The sequence below is a fragment of the Aquarana catesbeiana genome, linkage group LG01 (genome assembly GCF_042186555.1).
Source record: "Aquarana catesbeiana isolate 2022-GZ linkage group LG01, ASM4218655v1, whole genome shotgun sequence".
NCBI classification, from domain to species: Eukaryota; Metazoa; Chordata; class Amphibia; order Anura; family Ranidae; genus Aquarana; species Aquarana catesbeiana.
Genome location: NC_133324.1, coordinates 915,465,351 through 915,487,559, shown reverse-complemented (window position 1 = coordinate 915,487,559; position 22,209 = coordinate 915,465,351). Strand labels below are relative to the sequence as shown.

Sequence of the window (22,209 nt, the reverse complement as noted above, 5' to 3'; positions counted from 1 at the left end):
TTCGCCGGATGTAAATAGCGCCATTGGGAAATTGGGGAAGCATTTTATCACACCGATCTTGGTGTGGTCAGATGCTTTGAGGGCAGAGGAGAGATCTAGGGTCTAATAGACCACAATTTTTTCAAAAAAGAGTACCTGTCACTACCTATTGCTATCATAGGGGATATTTACATTCCCCGAGATAACAATAAAAATGATTAAAAAAAAAATATGAAAGGAACAGTTTAAAAGTAAGATTAAAAAAGCAAAAAAATAATAAAGAAAAAAAAAAAAAAAAAAAAAAACACCCCTGTCGCCCCCTGCTCTCGCGCTAAGGCGAACGCAAGCGGCGGTCTGTCGTCAAACATAAACAGCAATTGCACCATGCATGTGAGGTATCACCGCGAAGGTCAGATCGAGTGCAGTAATTTTTCCAGTAGACCTCCTCTGTAAATCTAAAGTGGTAACCTGTAAAGGCTTTTGAAGGCTTTTAAACATGTATTTATTTTGTTGCCACTGCACGTTTGTGCGCAATTTTAAAGCATGTCATGTTTGGTATCCATGTACTCGGCCTAAGATCATCTTTTTTATTTCATCAAACATTTGGGCAATATAGCGTGTTTTAGTGCATTAAAATTAAAAAAAGTGTGTTTTTTCCCCAAAAAATGCGTTTGAAAAATCGCTGCGCAATTACTGTGTGAAAAAAAAAAATGAAACACCCACCATTTTAATCTGTAGGGCATTTGCTTTAAAAAAATATATAATGTTTGGGGGTTCAAAGTAATTTTTTTGCAAAAAAAAAAACTTTTTCATGTAAACAATAAGTGTCAGAAAGGGCTTTGTCTTCAAGTGGTTAGAAGAGTGGGTGATGTGTGACATAAGCTTCTAAATGTTGTGCATAAAATGCCAGGACAGTTCAAAACCCCCCCAAATGACCCCATTTTGGAAAGTAGACACCCCAAGCTATTTGCTGAGAGGCATGTCGAGTCCATGGAATATTTTATATTGCGACACAAGTTGCGGGAAAGAGACAAATTTTTTTTTTTTTTTTTTGCACAAAGTTGTCACTAAATGATATATTGCTCAAACATGCCATAGAAATATGTGAAATTACACCCCAAAATACATTCTGCTGCTTCTCCTGAGTACGGGGATACCACATGTGTGAGACTTTTTGGGAGCCTAGCCGCGTACGGGACCCCGAAAACCAAGCACCGCCTTCAGGCTTTCTAAGGGCGTGAATTTTTGATTTCACTCTTCACTGCCTATCACAGTTTCGGAGGCCATGGAATGCCCAGGTGGCACAAAACCCCCCCAAATGACCCCATTTTGGAAAGTAGACACCCCAAGCTATTTGCTGAGAGGTATAGTGAGTATTTTGCAGACCTCACTTTTTGTCACAAAGTTTTGAAAATTGAAAAAAGAAAAAAAAAAATGTTTTTTCTTGTCTTTCTTCATTTTCAAAAACAAATGAGAGCTGCAAAATACTCACCATGCCTTTCAGCAAATAGCTTGGGGTGTCTACTTTCCAAAATGGGGTCATTTGGGGGGGTTTTGTGCCACCTGGGCATTCCATGGCCTCCGAAACTGTGATAGGCAGTAAAGAGTGAAATCAAAAATTTTCACCCTTAGAAATCCTGAAGGCAGTGATTGGTTTTCGGGGTCCAGTGCGCGGCTAGGCTCCCAAAAAGTCCCACACATGTGGTATCCCCATACTCAGGAGAAGCAGCTAAATGTATTTTGGGGTGCAATTCCACATATGCCCATGGCCTGTGTGAGCAATATATCATTTAGTGACAACTTTATGAAAAAAAAAAAAAAAAAAAAAAAAAAGTGTCACTTTCCCGCAACTTGTGTCAAAATATAAAATATTCCATGGACTCAATATGCCTCTCAGCAAATAGCTTGGGGTGTCTACTTTCCAAAATGGGGTCATTTTGGGGGGTTTTGTGCCACCTGGGCATTCCATGGCCTCCGAAACTGTGATAGGCAGTGAAGAGTGAAAGCAAAAATTTACACCCTTAGAAATCCTGAAGGCGGTGATTGGTTTTCGGGGCCCCGTACGCGGCTAGACTCCCAAAAAGTCCCACACATGTGGTATCCCCATACTCAGGAGAAGCAGCTAAATGTATTTTGGGGTGCAATTCCACATAGGCCCATGGCCTGTGTGAGCAATATATCATTTAGTGACGACTTTTTGTAAATATTTTTTTTTTTTTTTTTTTTGTCATTTTTCAATCACTTGGGACAAAAAAAATAAATATTCAATGGGTTCAACATGCCTCTCAGCAATTTCCTTGGGGTGTCTACTTTCCAAAGTGGGGTCATTTGGGGGGGTTTTGTACTGCCCTGCCATTTTAGCACCTCAAGAAATGACATAGGCAGTCATAAACTAAAAGCTGTGTAAATTCCAGAAAATGTACCCTAGTTTGTAGACGCTATAACTTTTGCGCAAACCAATAAATATACGCTTATTGACATTTTTTTTACCAAAGACATGTGGCCGAATACATTTTGGCCTAAATGTATGACTAAAATTGAGTTTATTGGATTTTTTTTATAACAAAAAGTAGAAAATATCATTTTTTTTCAAAATTTTCGGTCTTTTTCCGTTTATAGCGCAAAAAATAAAAACCGCAGAGGTGATCAAATACCATCAAAAGAAAGCTCTATTTGTGGGAAGAAAAGGACGCAAATTTCGTTTGGGTACAGCATTGCATGACCGCGCAATTAGCAGTTAAAGCGACGCAGTGCCAAATTGGAAAAAGACCTCTGGTCCTTAGGCAGCATAATGGTCCGGGGCTCAAGTGGTTAAGTAATCCTTGAGGGATAATTATTTACATACCCTTAGTTCATTATTGTGTCAAGTTTGTGTACTAAAACAATTATTGTAATTACTGTTTTAGACCAGCCTTCAGTAAACTTACAGTCTGGTTAAAAGTATAACTGGTGTGAGGCTTGTTCATTCTCATAGCAGGTGGAGCAACGGATACCCAGGTAACGATAGAGGTACAATTTATGTATATTGCTATTGTTGGGTTGTTTCTTGTCATTGGGTTTCACACCAACACTGTTACACAGCTGTGTCAAGGGGATTGAGCCAATTCTTTGGGGGTGGAAAAGCAGAGTGCAGGTCCCATCAATTACCATCAGCTCCTTCGGGGGTAAGTGTTACATAAGCTTCCATATCCCAGCTATCATAGGAGCGATGTGAGTCAGGAGAAGGGCAGCCTGAGTGGACTGAGCCGCGTTCTGACTCCAGAGGGGACCGGGTGCATTGTCTGGTTCTCATGTGTGGAGTTGAACGCAGCAAGGGTGAGTGCTGAGAGGCTGCATGTGATCCAGAGGAACAGGACGGCGCCATCTTGGAAGAGGGGGAGCCGCTATGATTCAGCCCTAAACGGGTAAAAAAATGGCCAATCTCGCCCTCTTTATGCAGGTCGGGGGTCTTGTGTCCCTCTCCCCCACCTTTCCTCCCCATTACCGATCTGCTGGGCAATCATGTGGGCGTCGGGAGACGGTAAATGCCTGGTATATGTGGGAGCAGAGAAAGGAAGTGTCCTATCTCTTCATGCGCTTGGCCACGCTCCCCCCCCCCCCACCCATAGAAGTAATTAACCCTTTGGGAATATCTCACCAAAAATGAAATTCCTTTTGCAGGATACCTAAAATTTGACTTGCATCTCCGCAAGGACATCTGAGAAAATTAGTGATTCAATCACGCAAGCAAAAAATGATGTTTTGTACACCAACAGGGGACAGAATGCTTCCAGGCTGCCATATTTATTTTTATATCAAGAATTTCTCAGAAACAGAGCGGTAAATACAATTCCATTTAATTCCATAAATACAATTAAATTTAAGTTGACGTATCAACAGCACAAACAACAATATTATCAGGGAGATATAACAAAGATTGCATTGAAATTTTAACTACTTTGAAAATCTTCAGCAGCTTAAGATTTAAACGAAAAGTTATTTTACATAATATGAAAATGTAAAATGCCTTGTTTGGTTTGTGCTTTTTTTTTTTAACCCTGACCAGGATAAATAATAAATTCTATTCTCCTGAAAAACTTTTTTTTTTTTTTTAGCAGAACACAATCACGTGCTAAAATGAAAGATACATCAGTACTTTCCATTAAATCTGCTATAAGCACAAAACAAATTCAACAGCTTCAATTTGAAATAGAAAGGTACTGTACTTTTAATGACAAAATACAAAGTGGCAATTTTAAAGGCTATATTTTTTTAACAAAAGAGGAATTCCCTTTTTAAGGCTTAACCATGACCAAGATAAATGATAAATTTTATACTACTATAATGCTGTATATACTAAAAAAAACAAATACTATGTCTATTCTTTAGCAGAATCCAAGCAAATGCAAAATTGAAACATTCTGTAGTACTTTTCAATAAACATGCTTTAAGAATATTTTATCAGGGAGTGAAACAGAGCACTTTCAAAGTGGGTGTCAACTCAGGATATCCATATTTTTTCATCAAAAACATATTAGAAGCAATGATACTATTTTAGCAGTAGAGCAAATCCCCCTTCGCAGCCCTGGCATGAATAAAGCATAATGTTTGCGGAAAAAATGTTCAGTCAACCTCAGTGTGCATCGAGCTGCTAAAAAAACGAAAATCCCATAGGATTATGCTTTTTATTTTATTTTATTTTATTTTTTTTTTTGTATGTGAAGACGACTATTTAAACATCCACACATTAACAGAGGAGAAAAAAAAAGGTAACACCTCGGTCCCCCTGAGAAGCAAATTGCCACATTATGAGAAATCAAAGCACAGCCCTGACGACCTTCTCACATGTGTTAATGGATGAAGCCTGTCCTTCACTATTAGCATGAACTGTTTTCTGAAGGTTACTGTAGCGCACTTTGATATTTAAAGTTTGCCTAGCTGAGTGACACTAACAACTTTTGTGCCCCGCAGCCACAAACTGTCACTATTGTCAACATTGTTCTCAGGGCACAATCTAGTTAGAGTTTGGCGTATGGACAGAAAAAAAAAAAAAAAGAGGAAAGAAAGAAAATGGTGAGCGAGCAGTAGACTAAGTACCTCTCTCCTCACAAAGAATATTTAGATCATTTTTCACATTGTACAAAATGACCAACCTATATAATTATAGAAGTGATAGAAAACTATTGTGATTATAAGATACAAGGGATGTAAATGTTAGCAAGTCAATGGTATGGTGGTGAAGGTGTCCACAATATTCTGGTAGTAATTACCACTTGCTGGCCGATATACACTATATTACCAAAATTATTGGGACGCCTGCCTTTACACGCACATGAACTTTAAAGGCTTCCCAGTCTTAGTCTGTAGGGTTCAATATTGAGTTGGCCCACCCTTTCAGCTATAACAGCTTCAACTCTTCTGGGAAGGCTGTCCACAAGGTTTAGGAGTGTGTCTATGGGAATGTTTGACCATTCTTCTAGAAGCGCATTTGTGAGGTCAGGCACTGATGTTGAACCAGAAGGCCTGGCTTGCAGTCTCTGCTCTAATTAATTCCAAAGGTGTTCTATCGGGTTGAGGTCAGTCAAGTTCCTCCACCCATAACTCGCTTATTCATGTCTTTATGGACCTTGCTTTGGTCCAAATCATTTGGTGGAGGGGGGATTATGGTGTGGGGTTGTTTTTTAGGGGTTGGGCTTGGCCCCTGTCAGGGCTGGGCTCAGCCCTTCCTTCTCGGAGCTGGCTGCTCAGCTGTTGGCTAATTGCCAGCTCCTTTCTCTCCACCGTTACTCAGCTGTTGATGATATCCTGATCGTCAGTCCTGCCTACTTAAGCTGTCGAGTCCAGAGGAGCTCTGCCTTTGCCTTGGTCAACATCACAGAAACTGAGATGCTCTCCTGCGATCCTGTTCAAGACTTACTTTGCTGACATGCCTTCTGGCTCCAGATCCTGCTTGCTGTTCCACTACATTGATCCCTGACTTCTGGCTTGGCTGACTATCCATTCTGGTTACTGAACTTTGGCTATGTTTTGACTACGTTTGTTCTTTTTACTTTTATTATTAAACAAGTGTGATTTAACTGTACTTCTGTCTCGGCCTGATTTCATGGTTACTGACAACCCCTTAGTTCCAGTGAAGGGAACTCTTAAGGCGTCAGCATACCAAGACATTTTGGACAATTTCATGCTCCCAACTTTGTGGGAACAGTTTGAAGATGGCCCCTTCCTATTCCAACATGACTACACACCAGTACACAAATAAGGTCCATAAAGACATGGATTAGTGGGTTTGGGTTCAAGGAACTTCACTGGCCTGCACAGAGTCCTGACCTCAGCCCGATGGAACACCTTTGGAATGAATTATGCCCTGTACACATGACCGGTTTTCCCGTCGGAATAAACTCTGAAGGTTTTTTCCGACGGAGTTCCAACGGAATTCCGCTAAAGCTATCTTGCATACACATGGTCACACCAAATTCTGACCATCCAGAACGCGGTGACGTACAACATGTATGACGGGACTAGAAAACGGAAGTTCAATAGCCAGTAGCCAATAGCTTCCACTTCGTACTTGCTTCAGAGCATGCGTCGTTTTTGGTTCCGTCGGAACAGCAGACGAGCGGTTTTCCCGATAGGAATTGGTTCCGTCAGAAAAATTTAGAACATGTTCTTTCTAGGTTCGTCAGAATTTTTTATGTAAAAGGTCCGATGGTCTATACAAGCGATCGGAATATACGATGAAAAGATCCCGTCTGACTTTTTCTGTTGGACATTCTGCTCGTGTGTACACAGCATTAGAGTGGAGACTGTGAGCCAAGCCTTCTCATCCAACATCAGTGTCTGACCTCACAAATGCTCTTCTGGAAGAATGGTCAAACATTCCCATAGACACACTCCTAAACCTTGTGGACAGCCTTCCCAGAAAAGTTGAAGCTGTTATAGCTGCAAATGGTGGGCCAACTCAATATTAAACCCTATAGACTAAGACTGGGATGCCATTAAAGCTCATGTGCGTGTAAAGGCAGGCGTCACAATACTTTTGGCAATATAGTGCACATATAAAAACGCATTGTAAGCAAGTTGCTATTACAAGATCATGGCTGATCTTGGTACTGTTTTATTTTCAATGGCTGTTTTGTAAAAGTGATCATGGCGACTTTACATCCATCCGATCACTTTTACAGCACTGCGAAAGGCTTCCAACCACTTCGGCTGACCCCATGATGCTTCTTGGGCTCTCCTGTTACTCTGGGGTACCAGGGACAGCTTCCCACAGAAGAGATGGAAGAACTTCCATTCCCCATCTCCGCTGTGATGAATGATCCCAGTAGTGACAATGATTTTGGTTTTGGTGCTGTCCTGTCGCCTACCCAAAGCTATCACAAGGGGACATGTTAACCCCCTTTGTGATAGCAATAAAGTTAAATAAAAAAAGTGTAAATCTTGACATGTTTAGTATCTATTTACTTGACTCAACATTATCTTTTATATTTTACCAAAAATGGGGTATTAATTTGTGCTTGTGTGCACTAGAAATCAGCCCATGAAGCTTGTCGCCCAAAGAAATTTCAGGAGCTACTTTTGGGCGACATGCTGCACGCGTTGTGGGTTGCTGCGATTGCAGCGCTATCTATCGCGCAACATTCATGGCAAAACCGTACCGCAATTTTAGGTGCCATTCAAATGTGCTTTCTGGAATTTGTTCTTCACTCCTAACCGCTTTTGTTTTTTTGATAACCCACCCTTCTCTTTATTTTTAAAATAAATAGATTATACAGTATTATTATACAATAATCATATATCATTTGCAATAATTGGGTATTAAAGGAGAAAAATGAAAAAAAAAAAAAACGTTTGTGTTTAAAAAATATAAATAAAGGTAAAATAGCTATATCAGGGCTTAATCTAGGTTTAGTATCAGGGTCAATGTCAGGATCAACGGTCAGTGTCAGCAATTTTTAGGTAAGTTTAAACAGAAAAAACTTTTGTGTAAGTGTGTATAGGTAGGATTTAAAAAATAAATTAAAATGTGTAGTATTGTTTCTCAGCCCTACTATGGGTACAAACAACAAATAATATACACATATGATATTGCGATGAATGCCAGGAGTAAAATGTACTTTATTTATTTTTTTGTTTGGAGGGGAGTTACGGTAATGGCATGAAATTTACAGCCAAATTTGTAAAAAATTATCAGAAGACATCCATTAACAATTACTTAGTTTATCCTGAAAAAAAAAAGGTATAATTTACCTGGATACACTTAGTAGTTGTAATGATATGTACGGTTTTACTAACACATGCCAAAGTTATAGGCATTAAGATTATTAAGATCAGGCATTAAGATTAGTTCTATTTTCAGGCATTAAAAAGTTAAACCATGATCCTTTGAAATTTATGGGAATTTATGCTATTGCTAGAAATACATCTGACCTGTAGAATCCCAAGGTAACAATAAAAGTGATCTAGGCATCAGATATACACCAATCAGCCATTACATTAAGATCAGTGGCAGTTAAAGTGAATAACATTGATTATCTCATTACAATGGCATCTGAAAGTCTGTGGAATATATTAGGCAGCAAGTAAACATGTTGTCCATGAAGTTAAAGCGGGGGTCCACCTATCTATCATTTTTTTTTTTTTTGAGTTCATTCACAAACTTTTCTTCTCAGCATTACATACTCACATATTGTGTGTAATATGTCCGCCTGTGTCAGATTTAGTCGGAAAGAATAACTTATATTATTCACTGCAGGCGGTTTCCATCTTTATTGTGGGCATTTGAAGGCCACAAGCATTTATTTCCTGGATGTGGTGAATGCTGTGCTCCCAGCATTCACCGCTCGTTCCCGCACATGCTCAGTGACATCCTGGGAAGCCTGAGACTAGCTCCCAGGAGTCTGGGAGAGGCTAGAAACACGCCTACTCCCACGGGAGGAGAACCAGGAAGTGCAAAGAAGAATAGAAAAATAAAAGGTAATTACGGCGATTTAAATTTTTTTTAACGGCATGTCAGCATCTAGGCAAGGAAGAGAATACATACAGATATTGTTCAAAATTTGGGTGGAACCCCGCTTTAATGTGTTGAAAGCAGAAAAATGGGCATCGCAGTTTGTTGTGTATGGAGCGGCGTAGCTGCAGAGTATTCAGGGTGCCCATGCTGACCTGTGTTCACAACTAAAAGCACCTATGATGGGCACCACGGAACAATGGAAGAAGGTGACCTGGTGTGATGAATCACGTTTTTTTTTTTTTTTTTTACATCATGTGGATGTCCAGGTGCATGTGCATTACTTGCCTGTGGAAGAGATGTCACCAGGATGCAGTATGGGAAGAAAGCAAGCCGGCAGAGGCAGTGTGATGCTTGGGCGATGTTCTGACATGTACCACCTAAATAAACATTGTTGCTGATAAAGTACACCCCTTCATGGAAACCGTATTCCTTGATGGCAGTGGCCTCTTTCAGTAAGATAATGTTCCCTGCCACACTGGAAAAAATGGTTTGACGAACACAACAAGTTTGAGCTGTTGACTTGACCTCCAAATGCTTCAGATCTCAATCCATCGAGCATCTGTGGGATGTGCTAGAAAAACAAGTCCAATCCATGGAGGCCTCACCTCACAACTTACAGGACGTTTAGGATCTGCTACTGACAGCTTGGTAGCAGATATCACAGCATACCTTCAAAAGTCTAACTGCGTCCATGTTATGATGGTCAGGGCAATCTTGAAGGCAAAAGAAGGACCTACTTATATTAGGTGGGTCACCATAATGTTATGGCTGGCCGGTGTATATTTTCATGGTCTTTTCATTCAACCTGCGCAATATGGCAGTGTAATATCAGTGTAATATCTCAAAGATTACAGTACTCCCTGACAATGACTTTATCTGGTTTTCTCTCCAGTATGGTCAAACTACTTTTATTCATGCATTATCCAGGGTCTTCGTCTATTTCCTGTGCCAAAATGATTTTTTTTTTCTCTTTTTTATTTTACTTGGAAATCTTGCAAACACCACAATTCTTGCCCCTCCATGTCTACCCAAATGTATCCACTATAGAAGGAGCCATGGTTGCTAAGGCTGGGTTTCAAGCATGTTGGTCTTTGATCACCTCCGTTAAATGGTAAGACAATCCCATGAGCAGAAGATTAGCTCACTGGGGGTGTTCTGTACATGTTTAATTTAGAAGTCACTCTCACTGTTGCCACGATTGCAAGGAAGCAACATTTTCGTCAGTTTTAGCAAATCATAGCTAGCTGTAGATTGAAATGGAAAATTAAATTAAACATTAAATCACAAAACAGCTTATATCAATTTTTCAACAAAATTAGTTTTCCTTTAATACACCAAGGTTTTAAAGCACTAAAATATTTACATATTCTGCAAAATTCCCTTATAGTAGTAATTTATATTTTCACCGTATTTTTCCATGGAAGCATCACTGCAAAACTTTCGAAGCCTGACACCAAATCTCAAGGGATCGTATGCCTGTATGATATGCTCCAGATAACATTGTGGAGGATGGTGAAACATCCACAGATAAAGTTAACCATTTGAAAATAAGGATCATATTCTTCTGAATTATTTCATTTACTTTCGGAGTTCTGCGGGTTCTTTTGGCGCAGTAGTGAAGAGATTGGAAAGTTCAGCAATGTCAGCCCTCGGAAAATGTTCAGCAGCCTCTGAAGTCAGAGACAAATTAATACCCTGCTGTGCGGAACATTTCTTTGGGCCTGCCGCAAATACATTACTGAATAATTCTCAAAACCTGCCTGCCGCCAGATGAATTGGTCACATTTTGCACTGAAACATTATAAGCTTTTTTTTCCTTGATGAATGCTGTCATTTTTCTAAGAGAAAGACTGTCACTAAAGCTCCAGAAATATGTTTGCCATTATTTCTCATACTTTTTTCTATAATCCGGCATTATGTTCAAGGGTCTAACTACAAATTATCAGGCCCTGCAACAAAATCAATGAAGCACGTTGGTTTTTTGACTTCCTAAGTATATTGCAATTTTAAAAAACTGTAATTTTGAAATAAAAAAAAAAAATAGACGAGTCTACTATATGCACCATGGACTTTGTGTTATTTGTAAGCCTTGAATCTCTAATGAGGGGCACCTGGTACTAAAGCTTCTTCCATCCACTTTTGGACTGTTGCAAGTAAAGCCTTCATTACCACCTTAAAATAAGCCTGCCATGAGAAACTACAGAGGTTATCATTCCTGACCTTCTTCTACAAATGCTAATTGAACAGCTATGTTGCTAACCCACTAGCCTTATAGAAGATCCAAACTATAAATGGATGACTTCTAAAGCCCGGTGACTCATAAATAATAACTGTTTTTTGTTTTTATAATAATATTTAATTTTGCCTTTTTTTTCATCTTTTTTGAGTGATACTGATGTCCTTCAGCCTCCCTTTCTCCCTGTCTACATGCATTGGGCATATTGTTTTTCTCTGGACAGGCCTCCTTCTAGTAATTAGGCATGAGCTTGGGATTGGCTTGGGTTTAGCTGAATCCATATTGGGTTGAACTCAGAAGGTAGCTGTAAGTGCTAAGCCAATTACCTGGGGCTGCGTCTCTCCCCACCTCGCACCTGCATATATGCAAAGGTTCAGGGATAGCGGGTGTTATTGGACAAAAAAAAGTGGGAGGGGCAGCAGGATTTTTCTTGGTACCATAGAGGACATTACACTAGATTAAAATCACATCATTTTATTGTTACAAATAACATCACAACTATATTTCTCCATCGTACATCACGGGACACAGGGCACCATAGTAATAACTATATGGGTTATAGGCCACCTTTAGGTGAATGGACACTGGTATAACCAAAAAGGAAACAGGAAGTGCCCCTCCCTATATAACCCCTCCCATACCGGCAGTATCTCAGTTTTTTCGCCAGTGTCTAAGGTGTTGGTCACGGTTGATGAAATGCTAAGAGAACTCCGCTAAGCAATCCCTGATGGGATCAAGGAGCTGTACAAACAGATCCATCTAAAGTGCTTGAAAGCCAAATGGATGGTTCCCTCAGAAGAGAGGGACATGGGGTTTTATTCAAATCTCTTTATGGTACCAAAACCAAATGGAGATGTCAAACCCATTCTAGATCTCCTTTCGAATGGAGTCGATTCGGTCAGTTGTTTCCACCCTATGGAGAGGAGAGGTTCTAGCATCCATAGATATCAAGGATGCATATCTACATGTGCCAATATTTCCCACTTACCAGAAGTTTATGTGGTTTGTGGCAGAGCAGCGCCACTTTCAGTTCATGGCCTTGTCTTTTGGGTCAGCCACCGCTCCCCTACAAAAGTGTTAGCCCCAGTACTAGCAAGACTAAGGGGCCAGGGTATAGCAGTAATAGCATACCTAGACAACCTCCTACTGGTAGATCAGTCAATAGCAGAGTTAAATCAGGGGGTGCCCAGAACAGTCAGTTATCTGAGACACCTGGGTTGGATTCTCAATCTAGAGCAATCATCCTTACAGCTGGTAAGAAGGCTGCAGTATTTGGGCCTGGTCATAGACACAACCCAGGAAAGGGTGTTCTTGCCTCAGGCAAAGGTCAATGCTCTAAGAGAGCTGGTCCAGGCAGTCAAGGCAAAGAAGGGTCCTTCCATTCACCTTTGCATGAGACTACTAGGGAAGATGGTATCTTCTTTCGAAGCAGTTCTTTATGCCCAGTTTCATTCAAGACTGTTGCAAGACAGCATTCTGTCTGCTTTGAACAAACATATCCAAGCCTTGGATTATCCAATGAATCTGGCTCCCAAGATAAGCTAGAGTCTCAACTGGTGGTTGATAACCAGGAATTTACATAAAATCCTTTATTCCAGTTTTCTGGAAAGTAGTAACGGATGCCAGCCTATGGGGCTGGGGAGCAGTTCTAGAAGAGACCACTGTTCAAGGGAAGTGGTCAGAGTCCGAGAAGACCTTGCCCATCAATATCCTAGAGATTCGAGCAGTATGTCTGGCTCTAACAGCCTGGACGTCCATGTTGTGGAATGCTCCTGCCAGGATACAATCCGACAATGCCACAGCAGTGTCCTATATCAATCATCAAGGAGGCACCAGAAGCCACGCAGCCCAAAGGGTGGTGGACCATATTCTGTCATGGGCAGAGAAACATGTTCCTTTCCTATCTGCAATTTACATTCCAGGAGGGGAAAATTGGCAGGCAGATTTTCTGAGCTGCCAACAGTTGTTGCCGGGAGAATGGTCTCTACATCCCGATGTCTTTTTGGCCATATGCCAAAGATGGGGTACGCCGGACGTAGATCTATTGGCATCCAGGTTCAACAAGAAGTTGGACATCTTTGTGGCAAGAACAAGGGATCCACTTGCACTCGGAGTAGATGTGTTAGTGATCCTGTGGAATCAGTTTTCACTGATTTATGCATTCCCTCCAGTTCAGCTGCTACCACGGCTGCTTCACAGGATCAGGGAAGAAGGGAAGCCGGTAATTCTAGTGGCCCCGGCAAGGCCCAGAAGACCCTGGTATGCAGGGATCATGAGAATGGCAGTAGTGGAGTCTTTGACTCTTCCACCTCGTCCGGACCTGCTGTCACAGGAACCAGTATTCTATCCTGCCTTACATACGCTAAATTTAACGGTGTGGCTATTGAAGCCCACATTCTAAAAAATCGGGGGCTTTCAGGTTCAGTAGTAACCACCCTGATTAATGATTTACTCCAAGAAAAGGATTTTACAGGTAAGCTGTTATAAAAATCCTATTTTTTCATTAAAACAAAACATAAGAATAAAAATCCCTCTTGTATGGCTGTACTACACCCACAATGTAGTGCTACTCGCACTATAATGATGTTAATCCATAGCGGAGGTGTACATGTGGTGAGCCAAACTCTATATGTTTTGCGGTGAAAATCGTGAAACCATGTGATTTTAATGTAATGTCCTTGATGGTACCAATAAAAATCATGTTGCCACTCCCACTTTTTTTGTTCAATTATATTAAGATTTAGGATGTAGGTACCTCTATACTGGGTAGAACGCCCATTTATACTGCTGTACTGGGCACTTGATCTTGTATACGATGGTGGGTATTATTTAAATTAAATGTTCAGATTTAAAATGACCGAAAACAAACATTTTTAAATTACATTAACACGTTTAAAGCCAGCTCTGGGCTCACCCCCCCCCCCCCCCTTTTTTGACTCTTACTTGCAGTACTTTATGCTTTATTTGCTTTAATATTCATTTTTCCAAAGTCATGTAACCAACATGGTTGGATTAGAATTTGCATAACTGAAGAACACATTTAAAAACGTCATCATAATTATAATCCAGGTGGTTTGTGGATACTACTGTATGAAGGGACTTCCTGAGATTCCTTTCCATATATTTATTGGGAGGAGATTCTGAGGATTTTATCTTCAGGCCTCCTGTTAGAAGAGATCTTGGACTAGAGACATTCTAACTGCAGGTCCTTAATTGAATGGGATCCTAGGCCAAAGAAAATCTGTCTCTGGCTTATTATTGGGGGACTGGGGGAAGCTCAGCCCGAAATATTCTATCTACATGTCTCTAATGGGAAGAGATTCTGGACCAGAAAGATTCTATCTACATGTATTTGAAGGGAGGAGATCATATGCCAGAGATATCCCATCTCTGGGTTTTTAGTGTGGGGAGATCCTAAAACCAGAGACATTCTGCTTCTGGGTTTTAAATTGGAAAAGATCCTGGGCCAGAGAGATTCTAACTTCAGGTCTTTATATGGAAAAGATCCTGATCTGAAGAGATCCTATATTCAGGTCATTTATGAGAGAGGATGCTGAGCTAGAAAGATTCTATCACCGGGCCTAATGGGAGAATGTGTTTCCAGGTGTCTAACGGGAGAGGATCCTGTGTCTGAGAAATGTTATTTCCAGGTCTCTAATGAGAGGAGATCCTATGTTTGAAAATTCGACTTCCAGATCTTAAAAGTAAGGAGATCCTGGACTAGAGAGAGATTAACTTTTAAGGTCTCTAATTGGAGGAAATCATGAGTCAGAGAAAGCCTCTGGGTTTCTAATAGGAGAATATCCTGACCCACAGAGATTATATTTTCAGGTCTTAAACGGGAGGAAATCTTGGGCAAGAAAAAGTCTATCTCAAAGGATTTAGAGAAAAAAGATCTGATGCTGAAGAGATTCTATCTTCAGGTATTTAAACCGTATTGTCTCAAAGGAAACAATAACATTAAATTAATTCTGGAATGCTCTGCTCTACCCAATTATAACTCTTATTAGGATCAGCGGATGAATATAACAATATATGTTGAGGAAAATACGATCTATGATGACGATTAATGAATGGTGATGGGTAGGGATGATGGTGATGATGATGAACTTATGATGATGATCATTATCATCATCATAATAAACAAGTATAAGGGTGAATCATATCTTATGACCTAGAACTTCATACAAGACACAAATATTTTAAATGAAAATAATATCCCCTTGTACATGAAAACAAAATTTCTACCAGGCACATGATACATATGCACCACTATTTCCGATTTGTAGTAACTGCCTTGCTTTAAACCTGGAACATGTGAAGAGTTCTAATATAGAAAGCTATACGTGTATTAGTAAATGCTACATGAGAAATAGATGAAACTGAGCCCGATAATTAGGCGGTAAGGAAATAACTGCAGCTTGGCAAAGTAAATCATCTGTATTAAACCACTCTCCATTTCCCCTGAAGCACTTAAGTGTCCCATAAAGTCCAATGTCATCCCAATAAACATTTAGCAGAAATTCATTTTATCAGAGACAACAAAAATAAAGATACACAAAAATAAAAGATAGAAAAAAATACAGCTACAATTTTAGCTCAGCTATAAAGCTAAAATTTATCAAGCAGCAGGGTGAATCCAATGTTATTTCAACAGACTTTTAGTTGTAGGATACTGTTGAGGTTTTTGAAGATTCTGTCAACTTTTATTGCCCTGAAGTCTGAAAGACTAAGGTGGCTTATCAGTAAAGGAAGGCAATCAAGATTTTAATAGAGAAACTACCAAAAAAAAAAAAAAATGCCTCCAAACTCTTTTTTTGTTCTGTCCTTATCAGTGTCCCCCATTATATAACTGCATTTTTTTCTGATCTTGCAACTGTTCTTTGGGCCCAAAATTTGATTGTAAGCTTTAGTATCACTCTATTACTCCTATTCCTGGTTCTAAGGCTAGCCATAGATGTAAAGATGTCTCTGAGAATGATGAGGAGCATCTACCTGTCCTCTGTAGCTCTGGAACCCAAGGCTGTTTCTTGTGCAATTTGTTTGACAGACTAAGGCAGCCTACATAAAGTTAACCTCTTACTTCCTTTTACTTGTTGGGAAGGGGAAATGTATTGCTAGACACAATATAATCCAACAAGATGTAAAATCTCTGTGAGTATGGATGAGCAGAATGATTTTGGAAGCAGGAGTTATCAATTTTATTAATTGAACTGCTTTGACCAAAAAAAAAAAAACACTATTCCTTTTTTGTGTAGTTACTGTCTGATTTTTTTTTAGATGTATTTAGGATATTTTTAGTTAATTTAGTGTTCTTCACATTGTGTATTTTTCCCCTTTAATGTGTGTATCTGATCACTTTTTTCACTGTGTACTTTAAATGTATTATTTTAATTGTTTTCGTTGTTTGATTTTACCATTTTGTGAAAAAATAAAAAAATAATGAGGCTAATGAAGGTCATTTTTGCCACGCCTGTTCTGCAGCCACTCTGGTCCAGTCCCCAGTGGTGGCTGCTGTGTGCAGGAGACAACCGGCAACGACTGTGCAATATCTGGGATGTTATGTCATCCTTAGACTTACTATGGGGCTTCCATTGTTGGCTGTCTCTCCTGCACACGCCTATATACTGAAGCTGCCGTTGAGCATAGCGATTCTTTCTTTACAGGGCTAGATAGATTAGGCTTAGAATGTGGTAAAGAGTGGGTTTAGAGTTAGTTAGGTTTTGACTAAACTTCCACTTTCACCTTTGTTCACGTTTTTTTTCTAAATTCCAGATCCCCTATGTACCAATATAGCATTAATGTACTTCTTTTGCAAAAACATTTATTCTACACACGCTTACCTCACTCTTCCAATGGCTGTTTAAAAACACTTCTTCATTACTTCTGCCTTACTTCCTAAACAGACTTTAAGTCATGACCAGTGGTGGCCTGTCCATAAGGGGCGCAGGGGCGCCACCCCCTTAATCCATGCGACCAGCCCCTAATCTACATGCAGGACGCTGGACGCATGGATTTCAATGTTTTTGGGGTTTTTTTGCAGTAAATTATTAGACGGTGTTTAGAGGGCAGTCAGGAAGCGGGCCCTGTGTCATGACCTAAAGTCTGTTCAGGAAGTAAGGCAGAAGTAATGGAGCAGTGTTTTTAAACAGCCATTGGAAGAGTGAGGTAAGCGTATGTAGAATAAATGGAAAGCTGCTTTATTTTTGCAAAAGAAGCACAGTAATGCTATATTGGTAGATAGAGGAGCTGGAATTTAGAAAAGAAAAAAAAAGTGAGCAAAAATTTAGCTTTAATAGTGTTTGTTAACCCCAAAAAATTCAGATCCTGTTCCCTTAAGCAGATAGCACAGTACTTGTAAAAAACCTGGCTGATCCTGCAACTTCCTGAGTCCCCCTCTCTGCGCTGACCAAAATAATCAGGGCTGCTGAGCCCTGACCACCATGGTCAGCATACATCCCTCCATCATCCGCAGCTGTCCTTTCTGCTCTCCTCTCTCCCCCTCACTCCCTCCTCCCTGACTGCCAGCTCTGAGTTCTGTGTCTCTGTCTCCGCCCCCCCATCCCCACCGCTATTAGTACAAGTAAAAAACTTACAATGGTCACTGCCAACCCATCTATTATAGACAGGCATACCACACTTTGTAATTTTTTTCTAAAAACGGGGATTGTAAATACATTTTTAAAGTTATCTTCAGGCCGGTCACGTGACTCACAGCCACTTTACATCTCCAAGACAGGGCTTCTGCGGGAGGGGGTGAGCGGCCACTGGAACCTCCCTGGCTGACGTCAGAGGGAGATCTCGGCCCCTCCTGCAGAAACCATGCGTTGGAGCGGTAAAGCAGTCGCGAGTCACGTGATCGGCCTGAAGATGACCCTAAAAAGGTATTTACAATCCTCGTTTTTAGAAAAGACTTACACAGTGTGGTATACCTGCTTATAATAGAGAAGCTGGCAGTAAGTTATTATGTTGAGTTAACAAACACTTTAAGGCCCATTGCACATTTAAAAATCATCAAACATCAAAATTGGCCCTCATTGGCCTCATTATTTTATTTTATTCTTTTGTCACAGAAAGGTAACGAGGGACAATTTTTTGCTACAGGAAAAGACCAAGATAGCTGAATGGAGATTCCATAATCCTCAGGAGACAATTATGGCCCGTTGCATCCTTAAAAACCATCAAACACCACCTTTAAAAGTGACTCCCCTTGCCCTTTTGTATTTCACCCCCTCTTACTGTACCTGTTAGACAGAACCCACTACAGCAATCTCAGGGCAAGCAGTGATCAATGTCTCTTGGTAGCACCTCTGGGGCAAAGGGGTAGTGAATTCCAAGAGGCCAAGATTTCCACTTGAACAGAGATTACTGGAGTGGGTTCTGCATAACAGGTAAGAGGAAATGAAAAACAAAAGTGTGTGTATGGGGGTGATATAGTTACATTTAAAGGTTGTGCTTGATGATTTTTAAGGGTGCAATGGGCCTTGATTGGCTCCTAAGGGCTATGAAACCATTCAGCTCTCTTGGAGCCAATTAAGGCCCATTGCACCCTTAAAACCCATTAAACACCAACTTAAAAAAAGAAATTCATCCACTCCCATAACTCCTTCAACACACACACTTTTGTATTTCATCTCTTCTTACCTGTTGGACGGACCCCACTCCAGTAACCTCCGTTCAAGTGGAAATCACTGTCTCTTGGCAATTCCACCCCACAGGTGCTACCAAGGGTGAGTGTTTAGTAGTTTTTAAGGGTGTAATGGGCCTTAATTTGCTCCTGAGAGCTATGAAGCCTCCACGCAGCCCTCCTGGTTCAGGACCACCTAGGAAGTTCTATTGACAACCACAAGAACATCAACAAGCCCAGCCACTGCCCAAGGCATGCGGACTGCACCAAAATCGTGAGTTGCCACTTTTTTTTAAGCCAAATTAATGTAACTATTTTATTGCGCAAGGCCAGTGTCCTCTTGTACTTCTTCTAATGTTTCAGTACATGGTTACCCTTCTTTGTTATGGAGCTGTTAAATCAAATGCATCCTGAACCAAAGAAAAACATTTCCTATTTGTATAAAACTGCCGCAGACCTTTTTTTCCCTGCCCTCTAAAGACATTTGTTATATAGTTCTGTGTGATTTTGTTTTGCTACACATCTTTTTTTATTCTTATTGTTTCTTGGTGAACAGCCAGAGAAAGAAAATCTTCCAACAAAATTTAACCTCACTGAGCAGGACTGTAACATTATCCACCATGAAATTTCGACTTTTTTGTTTTCCATGAGTACTTTTCAGAAAGTCAATATTGCTGAATGTGTAAATGATTTTTCTTTTGCACGCTCTGTTACTATATACTGCTATATACTGTTTTGCCAGAATTTGAACAGACTATAAAGTATAGACTATGAAGCTCACCTGTCTCCGCAAGTCTCGTGTCTTCTTGGTCATCTTATCGATGGCAATGTTCAGCGGGTCACCTTTTTCTTTTCTTCCAGTCTAAAGGAAACAAGGAAATACTTTTAGCTTACACTAAATACACTGAATTACCAAACTGTATATCAGTAAAAAGAAATGTATGCTTTCATTATGTTAAGGGACAGTTCAAATGAACAGATCTAGACAGAAATAGGACACATCATGGCTGACATGTTTGTAAGGGTGCAAGTTTCAGGTCTGCCATGTTGATCATTGATTCATTACCTAGTGAGCCACTGAACTGGAGTAAGAATGCAAACAATGGCACCTAACACATACCCCTGCTCTGCACGCCTTTTCTGAGTCGATAACCCACTTAGAGATGAAGCCAGGGGTCGGTTTGACGGCACTGGAAAACAGGCTTTTTGTAATTTATTGGGGATGTGCTATAAGTGTGCACAGGTACACTTTAGGGTGGAGCTAAAATTTTTGTTTTTATGAATCGCCCTGTAAGATAGGTTTACCACCTGTCGATCCTATCTCTTATTTTTGCAATTTCTGTAACAAGGTGGTGACAACCCTTCTGTCAAAATGAAATGAACGGTCCACACACTGGTCAGTAATGTGAAAAACAATTTTATTCCAGAAACAAAGGTTCACAGCATGTCTTCTAACCTGTCCACCTTCTACTCCAATGCGTTTCACCCAAAAAAGGGCTTAATCATGAAGACTGGGTGAAACACATTGAAGTATGAGTAGGACAGGTGGGAAATCATGCTGCAAACCTTCATTGCTGGAATTAAATAGCTTTTTAATCAGTGACTCTATCACCATTTCCTTTTGAAAGTCGGTCTATGTACCGGGGATGCACTCTCAGGTAGGTTCCTTAAAGCAGCCAGAGGATCACAAAGTGGGGAGTGTTTGGAGCAATGTGGTTTACTGACTATACTAGTTAGGCTTCATATACACATAGCCTATTATGACCGCAGCCTCAGGAAAACGCAAAACGATGCAAATTTACTGCAATTTTTCCATGTTTTGCGACCAACGGTCAAAACGTTCCTATCCTGAGCGCAATTCTTTCGCATTCAGGAGAGGGAGCTTCAAGCTCCCTTAACCACAGCAGCTCCTAAACGATGCTAAAAGCCTATGTGTACATGGACACATAGGCTTTTATGGAGTTGAGTTTCGGAGCTTTGATTAAAAAAACACCAAAAGCTCCTAAACTCAAGTTTAGGAACTGTAGTGTACATGAAGCCTAAGGGTGACAATCCTGTTTGCAAACAGAAGAATCAGTGCTATTATAACATACTGATAGTAGAGCTCCCGGGTGCTTGATCCACAGTCGTTTAGTTGAGTAGATAATGCGGAGAGATGATCCACATAAAAGTTGTTGCTCTTAAAAAATCTTCACTTTTATTCAAAAACCACAGTGTGCTAACGCAGATAAGATCAATTGACGCGTTTTAGCCTACGAGGCCTTATGCCATGTACACACGAGCGGACTTTTCGACCGGACTGATCCCACGGGACGAATCCCTCGGACAATCCGACCATGTGTGGGCTTCAATCGGACCTGCAGCTTACTTTTTCAGTCGAAAATCAGACGGACTTTAGATTTGGAACATGTTTCAAATCTTTCCGACGGACTCGAGTTCGGTCGAAAAATCCACTCGTTTATATGCTAGTCCGACAGACGAAAACCGACGCTAGGGCTGCTATTGGCTACTGGCTATGAGCTTCCCTATATTAGTCCGGTCGTACGTCATCACGTACGAATCCGTCGGACTTTGGTGTGATCGTGTGTAGCCAAGTCCGTTCGTTCAAAAGTCCGTCAAAAGTCAGTCGAAAGTCCGGTCGGAAAGATCGTCGGACCTTTGATGCCGAAAAGTCCGCCCGTGTGTACACGGCATTAGTCATAACTACATTTAAACACAAAACTTTGAAATAAATAGTAGCTCTACAAATCACAGGCTCCACCCATTAATTTCCCTAATTGATTGCAAACAATTGAGAAGGGAAAATCAGCTGTAATACATACTAGGGATGCCATGGGGGTTATTTACGAAAGGCAAATCCACTTTGCACTGAAAGTGCACTTGGAAGTGCAGTCGCTCTAAATCTAAGGGGTAGATCTGAAATGAGTGGAAGCTCTGCTGATTTTATCATCCAATCACGTGCAAGCTAAAATGCTGTTTTTTAATTTTCCTTGCATGTCCCCCTCGGATCTACAGCGACTTTACTTCCAAGTGTACTTTCAATACATTTTCAAGTGCACTTGCAGTGCAAAGTGGATTTTCCTTTAGTAAATAACCGCCCATGTGTGTGTCACGAGTGTTCACAGACTTCATAATAGTGAAATATGAAGAAAAAAAATCTAAAACAAATGATAAAAGATAAAAATTGCTGATAAGGATAAAATAAATATATACAGTAAAGAGACAGATAGAAAAAATATAATAATAACATTAATAATAATAGTAATAAAAGCTGACCATAGCTGACCACCCCCCAGCAGTATTATATGGTTTGTCCCAATTCCTGTAACTGTCACTTTTGCAGGACAGCTTGGTCAGAAAGTATAAATGAAGACA

At 40.3% G+C, this 22,209-nt stretch overlaps 1 protein-coding gene across 2 annotated transcripts in view; it reads right to left on the bottom strand.

Moving 5' to 3' along the window:
- Window positions 1–19,692, bottom strand: part of LOC141120431 (catenin alpha-2) — an 863,441-nt gene extending 843,749 nt beyond the window's left edge. For both annotated transcript variants that reach the window (XM_073611011.1, XM_073611012.1), the window contains exon 1: window positions 19,616–19,692. In XM_073611011.1, the coding sequence (XP_073467112.1) occupies window positions 19,616–19,648 (33 nt within the window). In that variant the 5' untranslated portion in view covers window positions 19,649–19,692. The remainder of the gene's footprint in view (window positions 1–19,615) is intronic.
- Between the last annotated feature and the right edge of the window lie 2,517 nt (window positions 19,693–22,209).